Source organism: Oncorhynchus tshawytscha, unplaced genomic scaffold (assembly GCF_018296145.1).
Source record: "Oncorhynchus tshawytscha isolate Ot180627B unplaced genomic scaffold, Otsh_v2.0 Un_scaffold_13173_pilon_pilon, whole genome shotgun sequence".
Classification (NCBI taxonomy): Eukaryota; Metazoa; Chordata; class Actinopteri; order Salmoniformes; family Salmonidae; genus Oncorhynchus; species Oncorhynchus tshawytscha.
Genome location: NW_024609816.1, coordinates 507,783 through 532,500, shown reverse-complemented (window position 1 = coordinate 532,500; position 24,718 = coordinate 507,783). Strand labels below are relative to the sequence as shown.

The 24,718-nt window shown below is 43.7% G+C and overlaps 2 protein-coding genes across 3 annotated transcripts in view; one reads left to right on the top strand and one right to left on the bottom strand.

Annotated features, from left to right (window-relative positions):
• The window catches only part of LOC112247937 (FH1/FH2 domain-containing protein 3-like), a 243,840-nt gene extending 240,854 nt beyond the window's left edge, over positions 1-2,986 (top strand). Inside the window, 1 exon segment of the mRNA XM_042318754.1 lies at positions 1-2,986. This exon segment is cut by the window's left edge and continues 654 nt beyond it. The gene's annotated coding sequence lies outside the window, so the exon portion shown is untranslated.
• Positions 2,987-5,294: 2,308 nt separating this feature from the next.
• Positions 5,295-23,492, bottom strand: LOC112247938 (retinoic acid receptor RXR-beta-A-like). 2 transcript variants are annotated; one of them, XM_042318756.1, is made up of 12 exons: positions 23,316-23,492; positions 22,189-22,385; positions 21,816-21,960; positions 18,622-18,801; positions 17,205-17,228; positions 16,669-16,826; positions 16,169-16,298; positions 9,977-10,103; positions 9,507-9,548; positions 9,328-9,419; positions 9,122-9,227; positions 5,295-7,538 (listed from the first exon to the last, which is right to left on the bottom strand). In XM_042318756.1, the coding sequence occupies exons 2-12, from the start codon at positions 22,327-22,329 to the stop codon at positions 7,391-7,393; spliced, it is 1,293 nt and encodes a 430-aa protein (XP_042174690.1). In that variant the 5' UTR covers positions 22,330-22,385; positions 23,316-23,492; the 3' UTR covers positions 5,295-7,390. The 2 variants fall into 2 exon arrangements, with proteins under 2 accessions (XP_042174690.1, XP_042174689.1); XM_042318755.1 differs by having other exon boundaries at positions 16,669-16,829; positions 23,316-23,491.
• Positions 23,493-24,718: the final 1,226 nt, after the last annotated feature.

The window sequence follows — 24,718 nt, the reverse complement described above, 5'->3', positions numbered from 1 at the left end:
CCACATGACTGGTGGTGAATCTCAGTTGTATTTCCTTGATTCCTCGTGTCTTCTATCCTCACCTGTCTACACAAGGCTTTGGAGGACTAGATCTGAGGTTCGTCCTCCCTAACCTTTTCCTCAATTGAGATTCACCCTATGACTGAAAGATACAAACTGAGACTTACCTACACAGAAGACATTTAGCCTCAGGACTTCTAAAGGGAGGGACATGCGAGTTCTTGAATCACTGGGGACTTGTGTCTGAACCAAAAAGGCCTCGGAGTTGAATAGTAAAGAAGTTAGCATCGACGCTAAATAAGTTAGCATTGATGCTAAATAAGTTAGCATTGATGCTAAATAAGTTAGCATTGATGTTAAAGACGTTAGCATTGATGTTATCTATCCCCACTTATGGTGAGCATGTGTGTTGGGCTTGGTGTCAGATAGTATTTTTAGTTTGAACAATTTTTGTTTATATAAAAAAAAAATGTCTGTGTCCACAGGCTGTTTTGTTCTACTATACTACTGTGGTAGTTTTGGGGGTTTTAAAATACTATAATGCGTGAGAAAAAGGTGCTCAGAGAAGGAATATTTGCACTGGATGTAGAAGTTGGATATTTAGAGGAAAGGAAGGGGAAATCCTTGACACACACTGATGTACCAATCAGATATCAGATGAATGAAAGAATCCCCCAGACAGAACCAATAATGAAACAGTAGCACAACTGATTATACACTCGACTTTCAGAGGAAAAGTGAACAGATTCCTTTGACTTTTGCAAACTAAAATGTTTCCAATTTTGCATGTTGTTGATTCAGTTGGATTTTATACAGATGGAACAAACTGGAATTCCAAGAGGACACACCTTGATGTGTTAAGAGGGAAGGTATCATTTACTACATACAATTGAATTACTGGTTTCCACTTTTAAAAAACACATTGCATATCAGAGTCATCAACTTTGATGAGAACAGTCTGTGAGCTGACAAGTGTACAGAAGGGACGATGCTACTGGGTCCAGACAGACTGACGTCTGTCAATCACGCATAGCGAATGTTCCAGCTTTAACCTATAGGCCTGCCTACAACATACATGTTCCAGCTTTAGCCTATAGACCTGCCTAGTACCTACAATTACACACGTGTTGCATGCATGACACCAGTGTTACGCAAGCTCCTGCTGTTGTTCGCTGCAAAGCCTTCTTCTATGGTTGAGACATACTTATTGTGGAGTGGTAGAACTGACAGGGAGCTATATTTACACTAGTTACATTTACGTACTCTCTCTTTACTCTCTGTGTCAAAGAGTTAGGCAACATTTAAGAATTGTTTAAAAAAGTAAGAGATTAATAATTGGTTATTATAGAAAAACGATATGAGCTTCAACTGAATGAGTGCCTTTTATAGACAAATCTATTTATTCAGTAATGTTCAGGGAGATATTTGTTACAGAAAATGTTACTGTGTGTAATGAAAGGACTTCCTCCTTAGGTCAATTCAACAGCTGTGACTTCCTGTTTTCATTCTTTCCTAGATGAATACATTTCAGTACTATGTTCCATGGCTTTATGTCTTGGAAACAGTTCTCCTCTTCCATTTGCACATTGCAGTTTTATTTCGAATCACAACTAAACTAGGGTTATAGCTAATTGTCTCATGACAATATTTCCATTTTAGCAGTTTTGTCACAAAAAATGTTCTACAAAAAGATATTAGTTGTTTCCATTTGCCTTAATGTAGAATTAGGGCATTTAGTATATCTGAACGTTCCTACACTGTTGACTTGTATTGAGGTGTAGTGGTTACAGTCAGCTAGATAGCTAGTTTTTTAAAGTGCATAATTCCAGTTTACATTTGGAATTGTGTAGAGAGTTGTATGATGATTCTACACAGTCACAAACATTCACTGTGATGGAAACAGCCATTGTCGACTAAACATGAAAGAATATATGCTTGCAACAACACAAGCCACAACAAAACAGTCACACACCTACAAGTATATGTCTTTCTCATGGAGAACTTACAATTTGGTATGAAACTATCCAGCACCTTATACACCATTTGTAGCATGCGTCTTTCATTGAGGAAAACCAGAACATTAACAGTGAGAAAGTATATTCTTTCAGCCTTTTTCTCAGATGGTCATTTTGAGTATTGTAACTCTGAGTACATGTAAAGTAATAATGGGGGAAGAATGCTGTAAAATGATGTAAATGTCACAACGATGTGTTTTATGTCTTTCACTTGGTATTTTGTATAGAATAGTGTATTATAGGTTAAACAAAGCAGTGTTATTCTATGGAAATTGTAATTGAAGTGAAAACCAAACCATGCATGGTTTAAAGAAATGTCTACAGATGTGGTGTGTCACGTTATGTTATGGATAAAGGGAGATTCATTTGATTTGATGCTCAGAGGTTTAGCATTTGTTATGTTTTATTGTTTTTCTTCTGCACATGACTTGAAACACATTAGGATAGACCGAGTGGTCGATGTAACCACCTAGGACTGGATTCAATCTGTATCGCTGAAGTTCAGCGTTTTAGCGTGATTGAAAATGTTCCTGCATTAGCATAGACTGCATTCATGGTAAACACTGCATATGTCGGCTCAATCTGAAATGATCTGTAACGCTTCAGCCCCTAGTACTCCTATGGAACCTTCAGCAGCCTTTCATTACATTGCACTCAATAAAACATGGTGTGTGTCCCAAATGGCACCCTATTCCCTATAGAGTGCACTACTTCTTCTTCTTCTTCTTTTTTTACCAGGACCCAGTCCAAAAGTAGTGCACTGTGTAGGGAATAGGGTGCCATTTGGGATGCAAGCCCATGTTTTCTGTGATTGGCTATATTATCTCCTTCTCCCCCACTGCTGTACTGTAAGTCAGTGTAGGACTTGGACACAAGCACATCCAGACTCGGTGAGCTTTTCTTGCGTCTTCGCCCCTCTAACAACAACTGTATGTATGAACATCTGGCAATAAAAGATCTCTTAAGAAACATTCAGAGACACTGTGTGAATTCTGTTGTGTGAGGGGGAAAAACATCTGATTCTTTGTTAAATGTGTTCTGGTAATAATCCCAGAGCAACTATTAGTAGTCTGGACCTTTACTGTATCTGATGGGAGTATACTGAATTCATGTCCATCATTTTCACTCCTGTCAATGATGTTGCACCTGGAACCCTGTTCCCCTGGTTGCACTGTAGCCTAGAGTTGTCTACACTACATGTGACCAACCTAAAAGTACTTGTTACATTTTGAATGCTTAGCAGGACAGGAAAATGGTCCAATTCACACACTTAACTAGAGCATCCCTGGTCATCCCTACTACCTCTGATCTGGCAGACTCACTAAACACAAATGCTTTGTTTGTAAATGATGTCTGAGTGTTGGAGTGTGCCCCTGGCTATCCGTAAATTAAAAACAAGACATTTGTGCCGTCTGGTTTGCTTAATACAAGGAATTTTAAATTATTTATACTTTTAATACTTAAGTATATTTTAGCAATTACATTTACTTTTGATACTTAAGTACTTTTAAAACCAAACACTTTTGGACTTTTACTCAAGTAGTATTTTACTGGGTGACTTTCACTTTTACTTGAGTCATTTTCTACTAACCAACAGGGAGGGTATGGGACAAGGCTAACCAACAGAGAGGGTATGGGACAAGGCTAACCAATCGAGAGGGTATGGGACAAGGCTAACCAACAGAGAGGGTATGGGCCAAGGCTAACCAACAGAGAGGGTATGGGACAAGGCTAACCAACAGAGAGGGTATGGGACAAGGCTAACCAACCGAGAGGGTATGGGACAAGGCTAACCAACAGAGAGGGTATGGGACAAGGCTAACCAACAGAGAGGGTATGGGACAAGGCTAACCAACAGAGAGGGTATGGGACAAGGCTAACCAACAGGGACAAGGCTAACCAACAGAGAGGGTATGGGACAAGGCTAACCAACAGAGAGGGTATGGGACAAGGCTAACCAACAGAGAGGGTATGGGACAAGGCTAACCAACAGAGAGGGTATGGGACAAGGCTAACCAACAGGGGGTATGGGACAAGGCTAACCAACAGGGAGGGTATGGGGCTACAGGGCTAACAAGGCAACAGAGAGGGTATGGGACAAGGCTAACCAACAGAGAGGGTATGGGACAAGGCTAACCAACAGGGAGGGTATGGGACAAGGCTAACCAACAGAGAGGGTATGGGACAAGGCTAACCAACAGAGAGGGTATGGGACAAGGCTAACCAACAGAGAGGGTATGGGACAAGGCTAACCAACAGAGAGAGTATGGGACAAGGCTAACCAACAGAGAGGGTATGGGACAAGGCTAACCAACAGGGAGGGTATGGGACAAGGCTAACCAACAGAGAGAGTATGGGACAAGGCTAACCAACAGAGAGGGTATGGGACAAGGCTAACCAACATGGAGGGTATGGGACAAGGCTAACCAACAGAGAGGGTATGGGACAAGGCTAACCAACAGGGAGGGTATGGGACAAGGCTAACCAACAGGGAGGGTATGGGACAAGGCTAACCAACAGAGAGGGTATGGGACAAGGCTAACCAACAGAGAGGGTATGGGACAAGGCTAACCAACAGAGAGTGTATGGGACAAGGCTAACCAACAGAGAGGGTATGGGACAAGGCTAACCAACAGAGAGGGTATGGGACAAGGCTAACCAAGTCAGGAAGGGGCCAAAGAAAGAATTGGTTTTGGGGGTGACTAGAGAGATATACCTGGGAGCTTGGGAGATGCTATGGTGATAAGGGGGACTTACCTAGCAGGGTCTTGTACAGAGAGGGTATGGGACAAGGCTAACCAACAGAGAGGGTATGGGACAAGGCTAACCAACAGAGAGGGTATGGGACAAGGCTAACCAACAGGGAGGGTATGGGACAAGGCTAACTAAACAGAGAGGGTATGGGACAAGGCTAACCAACAGAGAGGGTATGGGACAAGGCTAACCAACAGGGAGGGTATGGGACAAGGCTAACCAACAGAGGGCTCTGAATCAGGACAGAAACAACCACTGACAGTGTGTATGGGTTCCTCTGGTGGTGACTGACTAGTGCTGCAGCCCAACTATGTCAAGGCAAAAAAAAATAACTTTCAACAATGTCAATGAGAAGGTGAGATTATTTGTGGGGGATTGATTGGTATAAAACTAATGTAAAAAAAAGTATATTTTGTTTCTCAATTATGTTTATACTTCTCAGTGCCACAGATTTCCCCCCATTTCTTTTGTCTGTGAGAAGTTGATATCCAATACAAACCACAAAGAAATATTCAAATCGACAAGAAAAGTTCAACCTCTTTATTTTCAGTCCACATTAGCCAAGCTGTAATTCACTTATCCACACGGATCACTAAGCTGCTCCAGAGTTTATACAGGATCATAACACATACCAATACCCTTGTTCAGGTGTTCACACATGATCATCACACAAAACTCCTATTTGGTCTTGTTTAATGTGTATATGTCCACAGGTGTTATGGATATTTAAACATGATAACGGTTTGTGTTTTTTATAAACTGTAAGCAGAGAGGAGAGGATGAACAACTAGCTCAAAAAAAAGAAACAGGAAAAACTACTACTACAGAAAGCACAGAAAAATTCAAAAAGATGAGTCAGCTGAATGTGTGAATCCTTGTTTATACCTGGTGCAAACCCCAGTCCTTTGTCCTGATCATGTCCACATTCTCAGAAAAATGTCTCCACATGGTAGTAAAATGTGCCTTGTATCTATCCACGAATTGCATTGTGACCAGATTTCCTGGTCCCTCCCTGTATGCAAATGTTTTGAGAGCTATTCTTTCAAAATAATATACATTTATTTATTTTAAGACACACATTTGATGCCATAAGACAAAGGTGCTAAATGTCAATATTTTAGAACGTGTTATAATTGTGATTTAAATGGATTCCCTGTCCATATGTCTACACTTGTAAGATATCCAGACACAATGTGTGCCTAACTACCTTTGGGGGTGGTCAGGAAGATCTGGTCACAATGCCTTTTTTAAAATCATCTACACCGGTCTGAAAATGTGGGCACAATCAGAATGTGGACATGATCAAGACAAAGGATACATGTTATAACCAGGTAGAAACAGTGCTTTAGGGAATCCAGTACAACCTAAGACATGATCTGCTCTATACAATTGGTAAACTAATAGCAAGGGCACATATCAATTATTACATCATTTGTCTGTCTCCTGATCTCATTATTCACACCTATCCATATATAGTATTTTCCCTGAACAAATTTTGCACAGTACCTTACAATTGTTTAGATAAATGACATATTGGAGTATTCCCTTTCTAACAGACAATGATTCACTTTGTAAAACCCCCAGAAAGGACAAGTTGTCAAGCAGAAAGAAAGCATATGTATTCATTTTTGTATTGCTACATTTACAACATTTGAGTTCGTTTTTATTTTTTTTGCATAATTTTTCCTGTTTGCAGTTTGGTGTATGGCTGCAATGAAGTATGGCAAATGTCTGTCGTATAGCACCAAAAGACTGTTTGCTGGCCAGACATTTGATGACTTGTATTGTATGGTGTAGAAATAGTACATAGCAAAAATGTGCAATGCAGCTCAATCTTTTTGCCTGCAAGGTGATTACATTTTACAAAACAGCAAAGAGAAACAATGCTAACAGCACATTACTAGACAAATAAAGCTGGTCAACACAGTCAGTACAAGTCTGCTCCGTGTTCCATTGTGATTCAACTACTCCTTCTGTATCCCGGGTTTATTGTTAACGGGTTGCTTTCTGGTCATCTGAGAGGGATACAAAACCACTAGGAGCTGAAAGTCAGACATGTTACGCAGTGAGCGCTCGCTTGGTACAGTAATGTACTTGCCCAAGATTTGACAATAAAACATGTTTTTCAAGTTTTTTCAAAAAGATTTTGTTCCAATTACAAATGAAAAAAAGGTAGAATGACAGTCTGGTTGCATCCAGGTTACCTTAATTTAAAAACAGGTTACGGGGGGAGATCACTTACCAGAATTTAACCTGATCATTTGGGGTTTGTCTAAAAAGCATTAACATAGTTATAGAAAAACAGAAACCCAGATTGTAGCCAGAGTACGGGAACTAAAGGTTCCCATTCTTACAAAATACTTGACTTTTTATTTTTTAATCTCAGTTATTCAAGAAGTTATATTAATATATAGCACCAGCCTGTAGATCACAAGTCTTGGGGATGTATGTTCTGAAAGAGACAATGTGGTGGTGAACTAAATAGCATAACCCAGACAGCAGTGAGACAAAATGCTGAATTCCCCAAAGAACTAAAAGTGCAGTCCCACTCCAGCAAATTCCCAGACCCAAGCTATCTAACCCTGGCCACAGAACACCTCTCCTCTCCTCTCCTACCACCTCTATGCCAACTGATGAGGTGCTTCAAGCATTTCCATGAGGAACGTGTCGATAGGGGTGTCACCAATCAGCTTGAAGAAGAACAGGTGCTCCAAACACTTCAAGCCAATAGAACGCAGTGCTGGCAGCCTGAGGAGGAGCTTAGCAAACCTGAGGGGGAGGGGTGAAGAGTGAGCGAATGAAATAACAGGACATTAATAAGCTACATGAATGTAGCAGCAACACTCCTAGCTCTTACAGGGTCCGTTAGCAAAGCATTACATGGGCTTGCTCCTACCTATCTCTCTGATTTGGTCCTGCCGTACATACCTACACGTACGCTACGGTCACAAGACGCAGGCCTCCTAATTGTCCCTAGAATTTCTAAGCAAACAGCTGGAGGCAGGGCTTTCTCCTATAGTGCTCCATTTTTATGGAACGGTCTGCCTACCCATGTCAGAGATGCAAACTCGGTCTCAACCTTTAAGTCTTTACTGAAGACTCATCTCTTCAGTGGGTCATATGATTGAGTGTAGTCTGGCCCAGGAGTGGGAGGGTGAACGGAAAGGCTCTGGAGCAACGAACCGCCCTTGCTGTCTCTGCCTGGCCGGTTCCCCTCTTTCCACTGGGATTCTCTGCCTCTAACCCTATTACAGGGGCTGGGTCACTGGCTTACTGGGGCTCTCTCATGCCGTCCCTGGAGGGGGTGCGTCACCTGAGTGGGTTGATTCACTGTTGTGGTCATCCTGTCTGGGTTGGCGCCCCCCTTGGGTTGTGCCGTGGGGAGATCTTTGTGGGCTATACTCAGCCTTGTCTCAGGATGGTAAGTTGGTGGTTGAAGATATCTCTCTAGTGGTGTGGGGGCTGTGCTTTGGCAAAGTGGGTGGGGTTATATCCTTCCTGTTTGGCCCTGTCCGGGGTGACCTCGGATGGGGCCACAGTGTCTCCTGACCCCTCCTGTCTCAGCCTCCAGTATTTATGCTGCAGTAGTTTATGTGTCGGGGGGGGCTGGGGTCAGTTTGTTATATCTGGAGTACTTCTCCTGTCCTATTCGGTGTCCTGTGTGAATCTAAGTGTGCGTTCTCTAATTCTCTCCTTCTCTTTTCTTTCTCTCTCTCGGAGGACCTGAGCCCTAGGACCTGAGCTCCAGGACTACCTGACATGATGACTCCTTGCTGTCCCCAGTCCACCTGGCCATGCTGCTGTTCCAGTTTCAACTGACCTGAGCCCTAGGACCATGCCCCAGGACTACCTGACATGATGACTCCTTGCTGTCCCCAGTCCACCTGGCCATGCTGCTGCTCCAGTTTCAACTTCCACCTGACTGTGCTGCTGCTCCAGTTTCAACTGTTCTGCCTTATTATTATTCGACCATGCTGGTCATTTATGAACATTTGAACATCTTGGCCATGTTCTGTTATAATCTCCACCCGGCACAGCCAGAAGAGGACTGGCCACCCCACATAGCCTGGTTCCTCTCTAGGTTTCTTCCTAGGTTTTGGCCTTTCTAGGGAGTTTTTCCTAGCCACCGTGCTTCTACACCTGCATTGCTTGCTGTTTGGGGTTTTAGGCTGGGTTTCTGTACAGCACTTTGAGATATCAGCTGATGTACGAAGGGCTATATAAATAAATTTGATTTGATTTGATTTGTTAGCAGCACAACCACAGGAGAGCAGATTAGTATGCATTGTTTTACACACAATACAAATGTAATGAGATACTAGTACTAATTCATGTAGCACATGAATGCCTACCTTCCCTGCTGCTCGGGGTATTTCTGCTTGCAGTAGGCTTCCAGTGAAGCATAGACCTTCTCTCTCAGGAGCTCCACCTCTCCGGTGTTGGACAGACCTTTAGCGTCTGAGGGAGGGATACAACAGTTATTAACAGTTATTAACCATGACAGTAAAGGTGCAGAGGTAACATTGTGTATGAAGGACTAATGGTAACAATAGAGCACCTGGGTTGAAGAGGACGATGGCTCGGAGGCAGCCCAGCTCTGTCTTGTCCATCTGCATGTCTCTCATCTTACTGACCAGCTCAGTGAGAACCCTACAGGAGGCCGGAAAGAGAGGTGGAGAGAGTTGTCTACATAGATGTACACTTGGTGTGTGTGTGTGTGTGGGTATAGGTTATTACCGGTCAAATATGGCTCCCACCTCAGCACTCTGCACACTCTCCCTGTAGGGGTCAATTACAGAGTATTATCACATGATGATGATCACAGAATTTAATACAACACTGTTATTATATACCTCTATGGTAATTATGCTATCATTATATTGTACGTTTTCCCTATTAGTGGTTAATGTTATGGGAAGCTAATCCTAGGTCTGGGCCGAGGGGTAACTTAGCCGCATACTGAGTGCCCAGCTGTCAAAGATGGCCGCCACCCCTCTGCATTGTGTGCCTACCTGTCAAAGATGGCCGCCACCCCTGCACTGTGTGCCTACCTGTCAAAGATGGCCGCCACCCCTCTACATTGTGCCTACCTGTCAAAGATGGCCGCCACCCCTGCACGGTGTGCCTACCTGTCAAAGATGGCTGCCACCCCTGCACTCTGTGCCTACCTGTCCAAGGTGGCCGCCACCCATGCACTGTGTGCCTACCTGTCAAAGATGGCCGCCACCCCTGCACTGTGTGCGTTGTCCCGGTGTAGCTCATTGGCCAGCAGGACCCCGTCCTTCACAGCGATGGAGCGGTGTGAGAAGGAGGCGATCAGAAGTTCATTCCACCCTGACACACACAGGAGAAAAAGAGAGGGGAGAAGACGGAGAGGAGCAGAGGAGGGAGAAGAGACCGAAGGGACGGGACAGATACACAGGACGGAAGAGCAGAGAGGATCAGAGAAGGGAGGAGGAGAGACCTCATCAACAACCTCTGGGGCATTTGCTACTGTGTCCAGCAGTCTATCATGTATCAAATGATAGACCATGGATTGCTTGTTGTTCACTTACTCTACATTAGTGGAGCTTCAAATTAGTGGATTTGGCTATTTCAACAGTTCTGCTACAATAGCCCCCTGATGAATCCCTGGTAAAGACATTTCTGCTACAATAGCCCTCTGACGAATCCCTGGTAAAAACATTTCTGCTACAATAGCCCCTGACGAAGGACATTAAAGACATTTCTGCTACAATAGCCCCCTGACAGTAAAGACATTTCTGCTACAATAGCCCCTTGACAGTAAAGACATTTCTGCTACAATAGCCTCCTAACAGTAAAGACATTCCTGCTACAATAGCCTCCTGACGAAGGACAGTAAAGACATTTCTGCTACAATAGCCCCTGACAGTAAAGACATTTCTGCTACAATAGCCTCCTAACAGTAAAGACATTCCTGCTACAATAGCCTCCTGACAGTAAAGACATTTCTGCTACAATAAAGACATTTCTAAAGACATTTCTGCTACAATAGCCCCCTGACGAAGGACAGTAAAGACATTTCTGCCTACAATAGCCTCCTACAATAGCCCCTGACAGTGACATTTCTGCTACAATAGCCCCCTGACAGTAAAGACATTTCTGCTACAACAGTAAAGACATTTCTGCTACAATAGCCCCTGACAGTAAAGACATTTCTGCTAAATAGCCCCTGACAGTAAAGACATTTCTGCTACAATAGCCCCTACAGTAAAGACATTTCTGCCAATAGCCCCTGACAGTAAAGACATTTCTGCTACAATAGCCCCTAAGTAAAGACATTTCTGCTACAATAGCCCCTGACAGTAAAGACATTTCTGCTACAATAGCCCCTGACAGTAAAGACATTTCTGCTACAATAGCCCCTGACAGTAAAGACATTTCTGCTACAATAGCCTCCTAACAGTAAAGACATTTCTGCTACAATAGCCTCCTGACAGTAAAGACATTTCTGCTACAATAGCCCCCTGACAGTAAAGACATTTCTGCTACAATAGCCCCCTAACAGTAAAGACATTTCTGCTACAATAGCCCCTGACAGTAAAGACATTTCTGCTACAATAGCCTCCTAACAGTAAAGACATTTCTGCTACAATAGCCCCTGACAGTAAAGACATTTCTGCTACAATAGCCCCTGACAGTAAAGACATTTCTGCTACAATAGCCTCCTAACAGTAAAGACATTTCTGCTACAATAGCCCCTAACAGTAAAGACATTTCTGCTACAATAGCCCCTGACAGTAAAGACATTTCTGCTACAATAGCCTCCTGACGAAGGACAGTAAAGACATTACATATAAAGCACAAGAATAAAGCAGACAATTAGCGGCTGCAGGCTGCTCTTTATTTTATTTTGTTATTTAAAAAATATATATATATACAGTACCAGTCAAAAGTTTGGACACACCGACTCATTTCTTTAGTTTGACTATTTTCTACATTGTAGAATAAGAGTGAAGACATCAAAACTATGAAATAACATATGGAATCATGTAGAAGACAAAAAAAAGTGTTAAATCAAAATATATTTTATATTTGAGATCTTCAAAGTAGCTATCCTTTCCATTGATGATCGCTTTGCACACGCTTGACATTCTCTCAACCAGCTTCATGAGGTAGTCACCTGGAATGTATTTCACAGCTGTGCCTTGTTAAAAGTACATTTGTGGAATTTCTTTCCTTCTTAATGCGTTTGAGCCAATCAGTTGTGTTGTGACAAGGTATGGGTGGTATACAGAAGATAGCCCTATTTGGTAAAAGACAAGAAGGCAAGAACAGCTCAAATAAGCAAAGATAAACGACAGTCTATAATTACTTTAAGAAATGCAGGTCAGTCAATCCTGACAATTTCAAGAACTTTTAAAGTGCAGTCACAAAAACCAAGCACTTTGATGAAACTGGCTCACCACCGCAGGAAAGGAAGACCCAGAGTTAACTCTAATGAACTTATCTTCTGCAGCCGAGGTAACTGCGCCTCAGATGGCAGCCCAAATAAATGCTTCACAGAGTTCAAGTAACAGACATCTCAACATCAACTGTTCAGAGGAGACTAAGGGAATCAGGCCTTTATGGTCAAATTGCTGCAAAGAAACCATTACTAAAGTACACCACCAAGAAGAAGAGTCTTACTTGGGCCAAGAAACACGAGCAATGGATATTAGACTGGTGGAAATGTCCTCTGTCCTTTGGTCTGAGGAGTACAAATTTTAGATTTTTGGTTCCAACCGCCGTGTCTTTGTGAGATGCAGGGTAAGTGAACGTATGATCTCTGCATGTGTGAAGCATAGAGGAGGTGTGATGGTGCTTTGCTGGTGACACCGTCTGATTTATTTAGAATTCAAGGCACTCTTAACCAGCATGGCTACCACAGCATTCTGTAGGGATACTCCATCCCATTTGGTTTGCGCTTAGTTGGACTATCATTTGTTATTCAATAGGACATTGACCCAACACACCTCCAGGCTGTGTATCTTACGGCAAAAAAGAGCTTCTAGATATCAGGACAACGATCACTCACCTCGGATTAGACAAAGATTTTTTCATCAATAAACAAGACGCACAAGACATTCTTCAAACACCCAACAGGGCCAACATCCCGGTTATTTGCAAGAGGAAGCGACAAAGGTACAGAGGACAAAGATCCGGATGCCTGGTCAGGACTACTCGCCAATGTGCAATCATTGGACAATAAACTAGAAGAGGTACAATCACGAATATCCTACCAACGGGACATCAAAAACTGTAATATCCTATGTTTCACGGAATCGTGGCTGAATGACGACATGGATATTCAGGAAAGGGATAAGCGCTGCACCAGAAAGATAGAACAGCACACTCCGGCAAGATAGAACAGCACACTCCGGCAAGATAGAACAGCACACTCCGGCAAGACGAGGGGGTGGGGGGGGGGTCTGTGCATATTTGTAAACAACAGCTGGTGCACGAAATCTAAGAAAGTCTCTAGATTTTGCTCGCCTGAAGTAGAATAATATTGTGATAAATTGCAGGCCACACTACTTGCCTAGAGAGTTTTCAGCTATACTTTTCGTGGCTGTTTATTTACCACTACAAACAGATGCAGGCACTAAGACCGCACTCAGTCAGCTGTATAAGGAAATAATCAAACAGGAAACCACTCACCCAGAGGCGGCGCTCCTAGTGGCCGGAGACTTTAATGCAGGGAAACATATCAGTTCTACCAAATTTGGTGCTTCCTGCTTTAATTTTTGCTTTTAAGCAGGAATCAGGAAGATAGAGTTGTGGTCGGATTTACCAAATGGAGTGCAAGGTCAACATACACAAGGCTGCGGAGCCAGACGAATTACCAGGACGTGTGCTCCGGGCATGTGCTGACCAACTGGCAGGTGTCTTCACTGACATTTTCAACATGTCCCTGATTAAGTCTGTAATACCAACATGTTTCAAGCAGACCATCCCTGTGCCCAAGACCACAAAGGCAACCTGCCTAAATGACTACAGACCCGTAGCACTCACGTCCGTAGCCATGAAGTGTTTTGAAAGGTTGGTAATGGCTCACGTCAACACCATTATCCCAGAAACCCTAGACCCACTCCAATTTGCATACTGCCCAAACAGATCCACAGATTATGCAATCTCTTTTGCACTCCACACTGCCCTTTCCCACCTGGACAAAAGGAACACTTATATGAGAATGCTATTCATTGACTACAGTTCAGCGTTCAAAGCTCATCACTAAGCTAAGGATCCTGGGACTAAACACCTCCCTCTGCAACTGGATCCTGGACTTCCTGACGGGCCGCCCCCAGGTGGTGAGGGTAGGTAGCAACACGTCTGCCACGCTGATCCTCAACACTGGAGCTCCCCAGGGGTGCGTGCTCAGTCCCCTCCTATACTCCCTGTTCACCCACGACTGCATGAACAGGCATGGCTCCAACACCATCATTAAGTTTGCAGACAACACAACAGTGGTAGGCCTGATCACCGACAACGACGAGACAGCCTATAGGGAGGAAGTCAGAGACCTGGCCGGGTGGTGCCAGAATAACAACCTATCCCTCAACGTAACCAAGACTAAGGAGATGATTGTGGACTACAGGAAAAGGAGGACCGAGCACACCTCCATTCTCATCGACGGGGCCGTAGTGGAGCAGGTTGAGAGCTTCAAGTTCCTTGGTGTCCACATCAACAACAAACTAGAATGGTCCAAACACATCAAGACAGTCGTGAAGAGGACACGACAAAGCCTATTCCCCCCTCAGGAAACAAAAAACATTTGGCATGGGTCCTGAGTTCCTCAAAAGGTTCTACAGCTGCAACATCGAGAGCATCCTGACTGGTTGCATCACTGCCTGGTACGGCAATTGCTTGGCCTCTGACCGCAAGGCACTACAGAGGGTAGTGGGTACGGCCCAGTACATCACTGGCGCTAAGCTGCCTGCCATCGAGGACCTCTACACCAGGCGGTGTCAGAGGAAGGCCCTAAAATTTGGCAAAGACCCCAGCCACCCCAGTCATAGACTGTTCTCTCTACTATCGCATGGCAAGTGGTACCAGAGTGCCAAGTCTAGGACAAAAAGGCTTCTCAACAATTTTTAACCCCAAGCCATAAGAGTCCTGAACAGGTAATCAAATGGCTACCCGGACTATTTGTATTGTGTGCCCCCCACAACCCCCTGCTGCTACTCTCTGTTTATCATATATGCATAGTCAACTTTAACTATATACATTCATGTACATACTACCTCAATTGGGCCGACCAACCAGCGCTCCCGCACTATGGCTAACCGAGCCATCTGCATTATGTCCCACCCACCAATCTCTCTTTTACGCTACTGCTACTCTCTGTTCATCATATATGCAGTCACTTTAACCATATCTACATGTACATACTACCTCAATCAGCCCGACTAACCGGTGTCTGTATGTAGCCTGGCTACTTTTATAGCCTCACTACTGTATATAGCCTGTCTTTTTACAGTTGTTTTATTTCTTTACCTACCCATTGTTCACCTAATACCTTTTTTGCACTATTGGTTAGAGCCTGTAAGTAAGCATTTCACTCTAAGGTCTACCTACACCTGTTGTATTCAGCGCACGTGACAAATAAACTTTGATTTGAACACACCTCCAGGCTGTGTAAAGGCTATTTGACCAAGAAGGAGAGTGATTGAGTGCTGCATCAGATGACCTGGCCTCCACAATCACCTGACCTCAACTCAATTGAGATGGTTTGGAATAAGTTGGACCGCAGAGAAAAAGCAGCCAACAAATGCTCAGCATATGTGGGAACTCCGTCAAGACTGTTGGAAAAGCATTTAAGGTGAAGCTGGTTGAGAGAATGCCATGAGTGTGCAAAGCTTTCATCAAGGCAAAGGGTGGTTACTTTGAAGAATCTAAAATATAAAACATTTTGATTTGTTTAACACTTTTTTGGTTACTACACGATTCCATGTGTTATTTCATAGTTGTGTCTTCACTATTATTCTACAATGTAGAAAAATTGTTAAAATAAAGAAAAACCCTTGAACGAGTAGGTGTCTGAACTTTTGACTGGTACCGTATATATTAAAACACACCCCCCCCCACAGATTTGGGTACTAAACACATTTTTAATTTTTTTTTTTTTAAATGTTACTTATTATTTTAAATATTTAAAAAATAATTAAGGAGCCATCTCTTTTCGCCTCTTCACTGTTGACGTTGAGACTGGTGTTTTGCAGGTATTATTTAATGAAGCTGGGCTCCTCACTGGTAGATACATGTACACTATCATATGCACTACTCTGGTTGCCTCTCGAAAGAATATGGAACAGAAAATCACTTGTAAACTCTATTCTTTGAGACAGTGCATATCACATCCAGCCTCCTGGTGTCTCCCTCCCTCCAGACAATGGTACCTGCACGCAGGAGGATGACCTGGTCGTCCAGGGGCAGCTCAGAGAAGTGGGGGATCCTCTTGGCCCACTCCACCAACGCAAACAGCTGCTTGTCTGCAGTCTGGCAGATGTTTGTCACCGCATCATGGGGCTAAAACACAAAAAAAGATACAAAAATCCCATAAAATGCAATAACAGACCCTAAAAGCCAATGCTGAAGCTATAAATAATGCAATAATCACAAGTTGGAAAGAAAACACTTTTAAACGCCATGCTAAAGAGACAGCAGTTTATGTAACGTTTTTAAAGAATATTCATCCCAAGAGCTGAGTAGGCTATGAATCAGAGGCAGATAACTCCTTTAACTGACACCGCAAAATTTCCGGAAACTTTCCCGGGTGGAGGACTCCCTGAGTTAGGAATAAACACAGAAGAACTCCTCCAACCGGGATTTCCGGAAAATATGGGAATTTTGCAACCCTAATACTGATCCAGTCAACAGTATAGCCCTGTATGCTCACAGAGCTACCAGCGGAGCCTGTATCAGAGTGGAGCTCTGCCCTCTGCTCCACGGACGTCTCTGCCTCCAAGATCTTCTCCACGGGCATCTCCTCGTTCACAGCACTGCTGCACTCCAGTCCCTCCTCTCGCTCCCTGATCCTCTGACGCTCCTCCTGGACTGCTACACCCCGCCATGCATCCAACCACACCACAGAGCCAGGAGGGGAGAGGGAGAGATGGGAGACAGGAAGAGGGGCGTGGGTTAATAGGAGAGAGGGGCGGGAGGGAGTCACAAGGTTAGAAAAGACAAAGTGACAGAAGAAAGGAAAGGAGGAAGTTGTGCCCATCTTAACTCCTGTTAGGCTTCATCCAAACAGGGTGAAAGGTCAAATTGGTATACTTTCATTTAACAATGCATTCATTTCTTAGCCAATGTGTTGTGAGAATTAGCCTACCAGTGTGTGCCAAGCATTTGTTATTTAATTGCACTCTCTCAATACCACATCCAATCATATAATTTATCATCTCTCCATTCTCCCAATGTCTTTATCCTTACATTTCTGACGTTCATCTTGGACCACTATAGAAAGAGGGAGAGAAAGAATAGGGGAAAAGAAAAGGAAGAGAGGGGTTAGTTATATGAACCTACCCCCATATGCTCTCCCCCTGTTTGGTTAATGACTTTGAAAACAACGTACCATCCCCCCACACAATCCAATGATCAAATAGAAGTTATCGTCAAAGGTTTTACTGGGCTAGGTCTATATTCAACATAATTCAATCATTTCATCAAATGATTCTGGCCTTTGAACTATTCCATTTTACAACAGCCTACTTCACAAATCAATTTAAAATGTAATTCATTAAAGAAAATGAGATCAAGTTTGAGATTCTGCAGGTATAAAAAAACACGTTTCTCAATCACTCCTTCCAATTGTTTTCATGTTGCCCTTTCAAAAGCACTCCTACAAACTCTCAAAGTTGAAAATATGGATGGCCCAAAACCATTAGGCTCTGCTCCAAATGTTCAGTCCCTCCCTTCCCTCTTCATGATAATAGCCAGACGTTCAGTCCTTCTCTACCTTCCCTCTTCATGATAATAGCCAGACGTTCAAGTCCTTCTCTACCTTCCCTCTTCATGATAATAGCCAGACGTTCAGTCCTTCTCTACCTTCCCTCTTCATGATAATAGCCAGACGTTCAGTCCTTCTCTACCTTCCCTCTTCATGATAATAGCCAGATAATAGCCAGACGTCAGTCCTTCTCTACCTTCCCTCTTCATGATAATAGCCAGACGTTCAGTCCTTCTCTACCTTCCCTCTTCATGATAATAGCCAGACGTTCAGTCCTTCTCTACCTTCCCTCTTCATGATAATAGCCAGACGTTCAGTCCTTCTCTACCTTCCCTCTTCATGATAATAGCCAGACGTTCAGTCCTTCTCTACCTTCCCTCTTCATGATAATAGCCAGACGTTCAGTCCTTCTCTACCTTCCCTCTTCATGATAATAGCCAGACGTTCAGTCCTTCTCTACCTTCCCTCTTCATGATAATAGCCAGACGTTCAGTCCTTCTCTACCTTCCCTCTTCATGATAATAGCCAGACGTTCAGTCCTTCTCTACCTTCCCTCTTCATGATAATAGCCAGACGTTCAGTCCTTCTCTACCTTCCCTCTTCATGATAATAGCCAGACGTTCAGTCCTTCTCTACCTTCCCTCTTCATGATAATAGCCAGACGTTCAGTCCTTCTCTACCTTCCCTCTTCATGATAATAGCCAGACGTTCAGTCCTTCTCTACCTTCCCTCTTCATGATAATAGCCAGACGTTCAGTCCTTCTCTACCTTCCCTCTTCATGATAATAGCCAGACGTTCAGTCCTTCTCTACCTTCCCTCTTCATTATAATATCCAGACGTTCAGTCCTTCTCTACCTTCCCTCTTCATGATAATAGCCAGACGTTCAGTCCTTCCTTACCTTCCCTCTTCATGCCCATAGCCAGACACTTCTGGTAGCGACAGTACTGGCAGCGATTGCGCTGGCGCTTGTCCACCAGGCATTCTTTGTTATCCCTGCAGGTGTAGCTCAGGTCCTTGCGCACTGTGCGTTTGAAGAAGCCCTTGCAACCTTCACAGCTGTACACACCATAGTGCTTACCTGCGGGAAGGGGGAGACTTGTCACACCAACATTTTAAAAACGATACGACACCAGGCCAGCTAAAAACAACCCCCCCCCCCCTTTTTATATCACAGACACACATTCATACATGAATAAACTCATAAAAGTAGTACCGCAGTGAACACATTTAAAATGAAAAAATAAAAAGATATCCAATCAGTGACCTAAAATCCTGTTCGCCCCATCCCCCAGACGCTTGTTCCCGTTTTCTAAGAATTCACACTTGTACTCAATACAACACATTAAATGTAGCGTCACACTGATCACTGTATAATAGAATACTGCATAGAATGTCTGATTTACTAAGTTGTGCAAAGGCCTACCTGTGATTTGGCTGGAGGAATATACATCAGTGGAGGCTGCTGAAGGGAGGACGGCTCATAATAATGACTGGAACTGTGCAAATGGAATGGCATCAAACACATAGAAAACATGTGTTAGATACCATTCTGCTCCAGCCATTACCATGAGCCCGTCCTTCTCAATAAGGTGCTACCAACCTCCAGTGATATACTGTACATGCATAATGATCTGCAAGTCATTGTCTCAGTAAGAGGAAAACACTGCATGAAACCTTAACTCTTCAGATAACAGGCACACACACACACACACCACTTGCTGTCTCCCACAAACACACACTGATCCCAACTTTTAAAAACGTTCGGCACCAAACAGAATTTAAGGAGTACCAGAAAGAAATAGATTTGTTTATATAGTTTAGTCATCCATCAGGCCAACAGTATATGAATCCTACCTTTTGAAGCACATCTCATGAGTAGCAGACCCTTTCCCATTCTTCCTGTTCCAATCAAAATTGTCCTAAACCTACTGCCAAGGTACCAGGTTGTTAGCTAGCTAGGTAACATGACTGAACAACATTGTTTGTTATCAAAACAATAATTAATGACCCGGTATTAGTTTAAAATGGCTCGCAATTAATTTATTTGTATTATATAAAATGTGCGCAAAAGGCATCTCTGGTAATATGGGACATATTTTAGAGACAATACTTTTTGTTGTTGCTGTAAAGCAGCGAGGATGCCTGTCGCCTAGCGAGGATGCCTGTCGCCTAGCGAGGATGCCTGTCGCCAAGCGAGGATGCCTGTCGCCTAGCGAGGATGCCTGTCGCCTAGCGAGGATGCCTGTCGCCTAGCGAGGATGCCTGTCGCCTAGCGAGGATGCCTGTCGCCTAGCGAGGATGCCTGTCGCCAGCGAGGATGCCTGTCGCCTAGCGAGGATGCCTGTCGCCTAGCGAGGATGCCTGTCGCCTAGCGAGGATGCCTGTCGCCTAGCGAGGATGCCTGTCGCCCAGCGAGGATGCCTGTCGCCCAGCGAGGATGCCTGTCGCCCCTGCGAGGATGCCTGTCGCCCTGCGAGGATGCCTGTGCCTGTCGCCTGTCAGCCAGCGTGAGGATGCCTGTCGCCCAGCGAGGATGCCTGTCGCCCAGCGAGGATGCCTGTCGCCCAGCGAGGATGCCTGTCGCCCAGCGAGGATGCCTGTCGCCCAGCGAGGATGCCTGTCCCTCTCTGACACTCAGCGGCTGCATGACCGTCAACTTGAAGTCTACTCAGACTGGTCTATGCTCTTGGTTATAACAGGCGATGAAATGATACAACACATCAACATTGCTCGCTGCTCCAATGTAAGAAATCTAACAACAGAAGACTCATCAGGGTCTGGGTCTGCTTCCCTGCTCGCCATCATGGCTAAATTATATTTGACGGCGGAATAGACGCGCATTAAGAATGGACGGAGAGAAGCAGGTGAGTGAGGGGCGGGCAGGTAGGGAAAGCTAAGAGAAGCAGGTGAGTGAGGTGCGGGCAGGTAGGGAAAGCTAAGAGAAGCAGGTGAGTGAGGGGCGGGCAGGTAGGGAAAGCTAAGAGAAGCAGGTGAGTGAGGGGGGCGGGCAGGTAGGGAAAGCTAAGAGAAGCAGGTGAGTGAGGGGCGGGCAGGTAGGGAAAGCTAAGAGAAGCAGGTGAGTGAGGGGGCGGGCAGGTAGGGAAAGCTAAGAGAAGCAGGTGAGTGAGGTGCGGGCAGGTAGGGAAAGCTAAGAGAAGCAGGTGAGTGAGGGGCGGGCAGGTAGGGAAAGCTAAGAGAAGCAGGTGAGTGAGGTGCGGGCAGGTAGGGAAAGCTAAGAGAAGCAGGTGAGTGAGGGGCGGGCAGGTAGGGAAAGCTAAGGGAAGCAGGTGAGTGAGGTGCGGGCAGGTAGGGAAAGCTAAGGGAAGCAGGTGAGTGAGGTGCGGGCAGGTAGGGAAAGCTAAGAGAAGCAGGTGAGTGAGGGGCGGGCAGGTAGGGAAAGCTAAGAGAAGCAGGTGAGTGAGGGGCGGGCAGGTAGGGAAAGCTAAGAGAAGCAGGTGAGTGAGGTGCGGGCAGGTAGGGAAAGCTAAGAGAAGCAGGTGAGTGAGGTGCGGGCAGGTAGGGAAAGCTAAGAGAAGCAGGTGAGTGAGGGGCGGGCAGGTAGGGAAAGCTAAGAGAAGCAGTATGCGCAGGTCACAGCTGCCACACGTGACCTGCGCATAAAAGAGACTAGTGACTATTTCTAAAATTCAACTGAATTTATAAACAAAACTGACTTTATAAACATTTAATAACAGGCACGTTCTTTAGAGGGCTGAAAAAGTCAGTAGTATCATATGAAACAGTAGTACGGTATTCTAAGTATCATGATGTTTTGGTAGCGTGATATTACCGTGGTACCGGTATACACAATGTAGGAATGAGGACAGATTTCGTTTTTTGATGAGTAGCTACGCAGAGCTTCACTAATTAATGAATCTGCAGCGTTTCAAGTGCCTTTATTGTTTATATAGTGACATTGAATCAAACAGGCCAGTAAAGAACATTGGTTAGACTGATGGGGAGAGGTCAGGACACACAGCTGAAGACAGCTGACAAAAGGATTATCCTCTCTGAAATTGCCAGGGATTTAAAATAAGTCCCCGGCCTGACGTTTCACCTCTACTAACCCTGCTCTTAGTGCACAGCACTCACCAGAGGAGCGGTCCCCACAGATGGCACACATGCGTTTCTGGGAGAGCATTATCCCAGGGCTGTGTGCAGACATAGGTCTCAAGCCAAACGGGGGTTTGACATCATCCGAGCTGCTGATTGAGTGCATCCCCATTGTAGAGTTGATCTGTGCACAAACAAAAAGTGGAAAAAATATATTTATATAACAATGCTGTTATCATGACTGATTTAAAAAACTAAACATCTAGCCTAAATGTCAGCCTTTCTGTGCGCAGCAACAAACTTCAGCACTAGTCTGAGCTTGGAAATAATGCAAGAGAATAAACGCATACAGAGTAGGATCATTTAAATGCAAAGACGAAAGCAAAACAAGGACCCTGGGTGTGTTTCTCACCTGGCTACTGCTAATAGGCCCATAACCCATGGAGGGTGCCACACCAGGGGAGCCCAGTGAGGGGCTGATGACTGAGAAAGGCGAGCCAAAGGTGCTGGTGGGACTGTTGGAGGCTGAACTGGTGGGCTGATGCGATGACATGGCTATTGAGCTACCCAGTGGAGAGGAGGATGTTGAGTTGTCTGAAGGACAATAATCTGTTGGGGTTGAAGGTTACATTATCACAATTGATAACTATTTTTCAAGACTAGCTACATCATCATGTGGCCAGCGAAATGTATTCACATAAATGCCACTTGTAGGCCCCTAGCTACTTAGACAGCTGAAGATATTCAGCTGATTGTAAGACATTCAGTATTCTCACTGGTAATTATTTGATCTAACAACTTACTTACCGGTAGCAAGCTAGTTAGGTTGTCCCTGCTAGCTAGTTAGGTTGTTCCTACTAACTAGCTAGGTAACGTTAAACTGTTTAATTAAAATTAGAAAGGCCTAAATAACTGACATGTTAGCTTGCTAGCTACCATGGAATGGGGTATGCCCGGTACTGTAATAATGATAAATACTCCTTAATCGTATCAACTGATCTTAGATTTGACAGGCCTTCCTCCACATTACTAACGTTAGTTACTAGCTAGCTAAAATAAAACAAATGTCGTAGCTAGCTAGCTATGTTCGGTAGTTGGCTAACGAGTTACCTCGCTAGGTAGTTAAATTTAAGACGGTCAGTTGACTTTAGCTAGCTAACAACAAGTGGGCAAATGAGAGATCACTTTAATCCAGCGTTGGCAATGATAAAAAAGCTAACATGTACTTCTGGCTAACGTTAGAAAGCAATGGCAAATTAGACCAGACGTTAGCTAACTTTAGTTAGCACGTAGCTACTGTGTGTAAACTAAACAAATGTATACGATGATTGTAAGCAATTAAATATCACAGCAAGCATCAACCGTTTAAAAACTCACACCATGTTTTGCTAGATAACTTGCCGGCTAGCTAGCTGTTTCAAAATAATTGGTGGTAGCTAGCCAGCGAGCTAACGTTAGCTGTCTAGTTAACTAATGCTAATGTTGGCCTCAAAAATATAAATTCGCGAGTTACAATTGGGGGGAACGCAATATACTCACTAGAAACACCTTCGGCACATCGTTGTAGGTTACATAACTATTTGTAGTAGCATATTATTTGCGAAATCCAAGAGACGGACCAAATGCGAGGTAATAGGCCTACACTCAAACCCCGTTTACTTGATGCTGTTGTTGTTTACACGGAAAGGAAGCCATGTTGGCTCAATGCCAGTGACAGTGTCTTTAGAGCCACAATGTCTCTGGGCAGAACAGTTGCAACATGCACCAGTGGTAGGACTAACGTTTCAATTTCCCTCTATATACTGTACCTAATATATTAAGGAAAATCAACAGATTCACAAATTAAACAACATTACATTTTACAAGTGTAACTATACTACTAGCCTACTATGAATATATGTAAATCAATGTAGACTACATCGATTGTGGACCTCAATTTGGGATATTTATCAGCTGATGATGAAAGATTATTCTGCAAAAGCCTCTTCCTAATACATTTCATGGTTGAATAATGGTGGTGGTTTGACAGGAGGACAGCTGGTTAAACTACATTTGACACATGCCTGTAAGACATTTAAACTGCTTTATTTCACAATGATTCTTAATCTCAAATATGTTTAGGGTTAAATAATCCTTTAAAAAAAAGTATAAAACATGCAACCAATATGGCTCAGTGTCTGTTTGTTTATTCACTTTTCTCATCATGTGATTATTTTGAGAGAAAATGCTAATTGTATATTTTGGTGTAGCCTATGCAAATCTAGGAAGTTTGAGCCTACTGTATATGCAAAGTTGGGTAAGCAGCCTCGGGAGATGATAGAGGTTCAGTTAAGTCTTCTATTTTCTACTTTATTTGCTCGTTGTTTCCTGGTGGTTGTGTGCTTTATTAATTCTGATTTTGATTTTAAATTTGAGACATGTAACATGGGAATCATTCTCACATAAAGCACCAGTCAAAAGTTTGAACACACCTACTCATTCCAGGGTTTTTCTTTATTTTTACTATTTTATGCATTGTAGAATAATAGTGAAGACATCAAAGTATGAAATAATACATATGGAATCATGTAATAACCAAAAAAGTGTTAAACAAATCAAAATATGTTTTATATTTAAGATTCAAAGTATCCCCCTTTACCTTGATGACAGCTCTACACACTCTTTTGCATTCTCTCAACCAGCTTCATGAGGTAATCACCTTGAATGCTTTTCAATTAACAGGTGTGCCTTGTTAAAAGTACATTTGTGGAATTTCTTTCCTTCTTAATGTGTTTGAGCCAATCAGTTGTGTTGTGACAAGGTAGGGGTGGTATACAGAAGATAGCCCTATTTGGTATAAGACCAAGTCCATATTATGGCAAGAACATGAAAGATCAGTCAATGTGGAAAATGTAAAGAACTTTGACAGTGCAGTCGCAAAAACAATCAAGCACTATGATGAA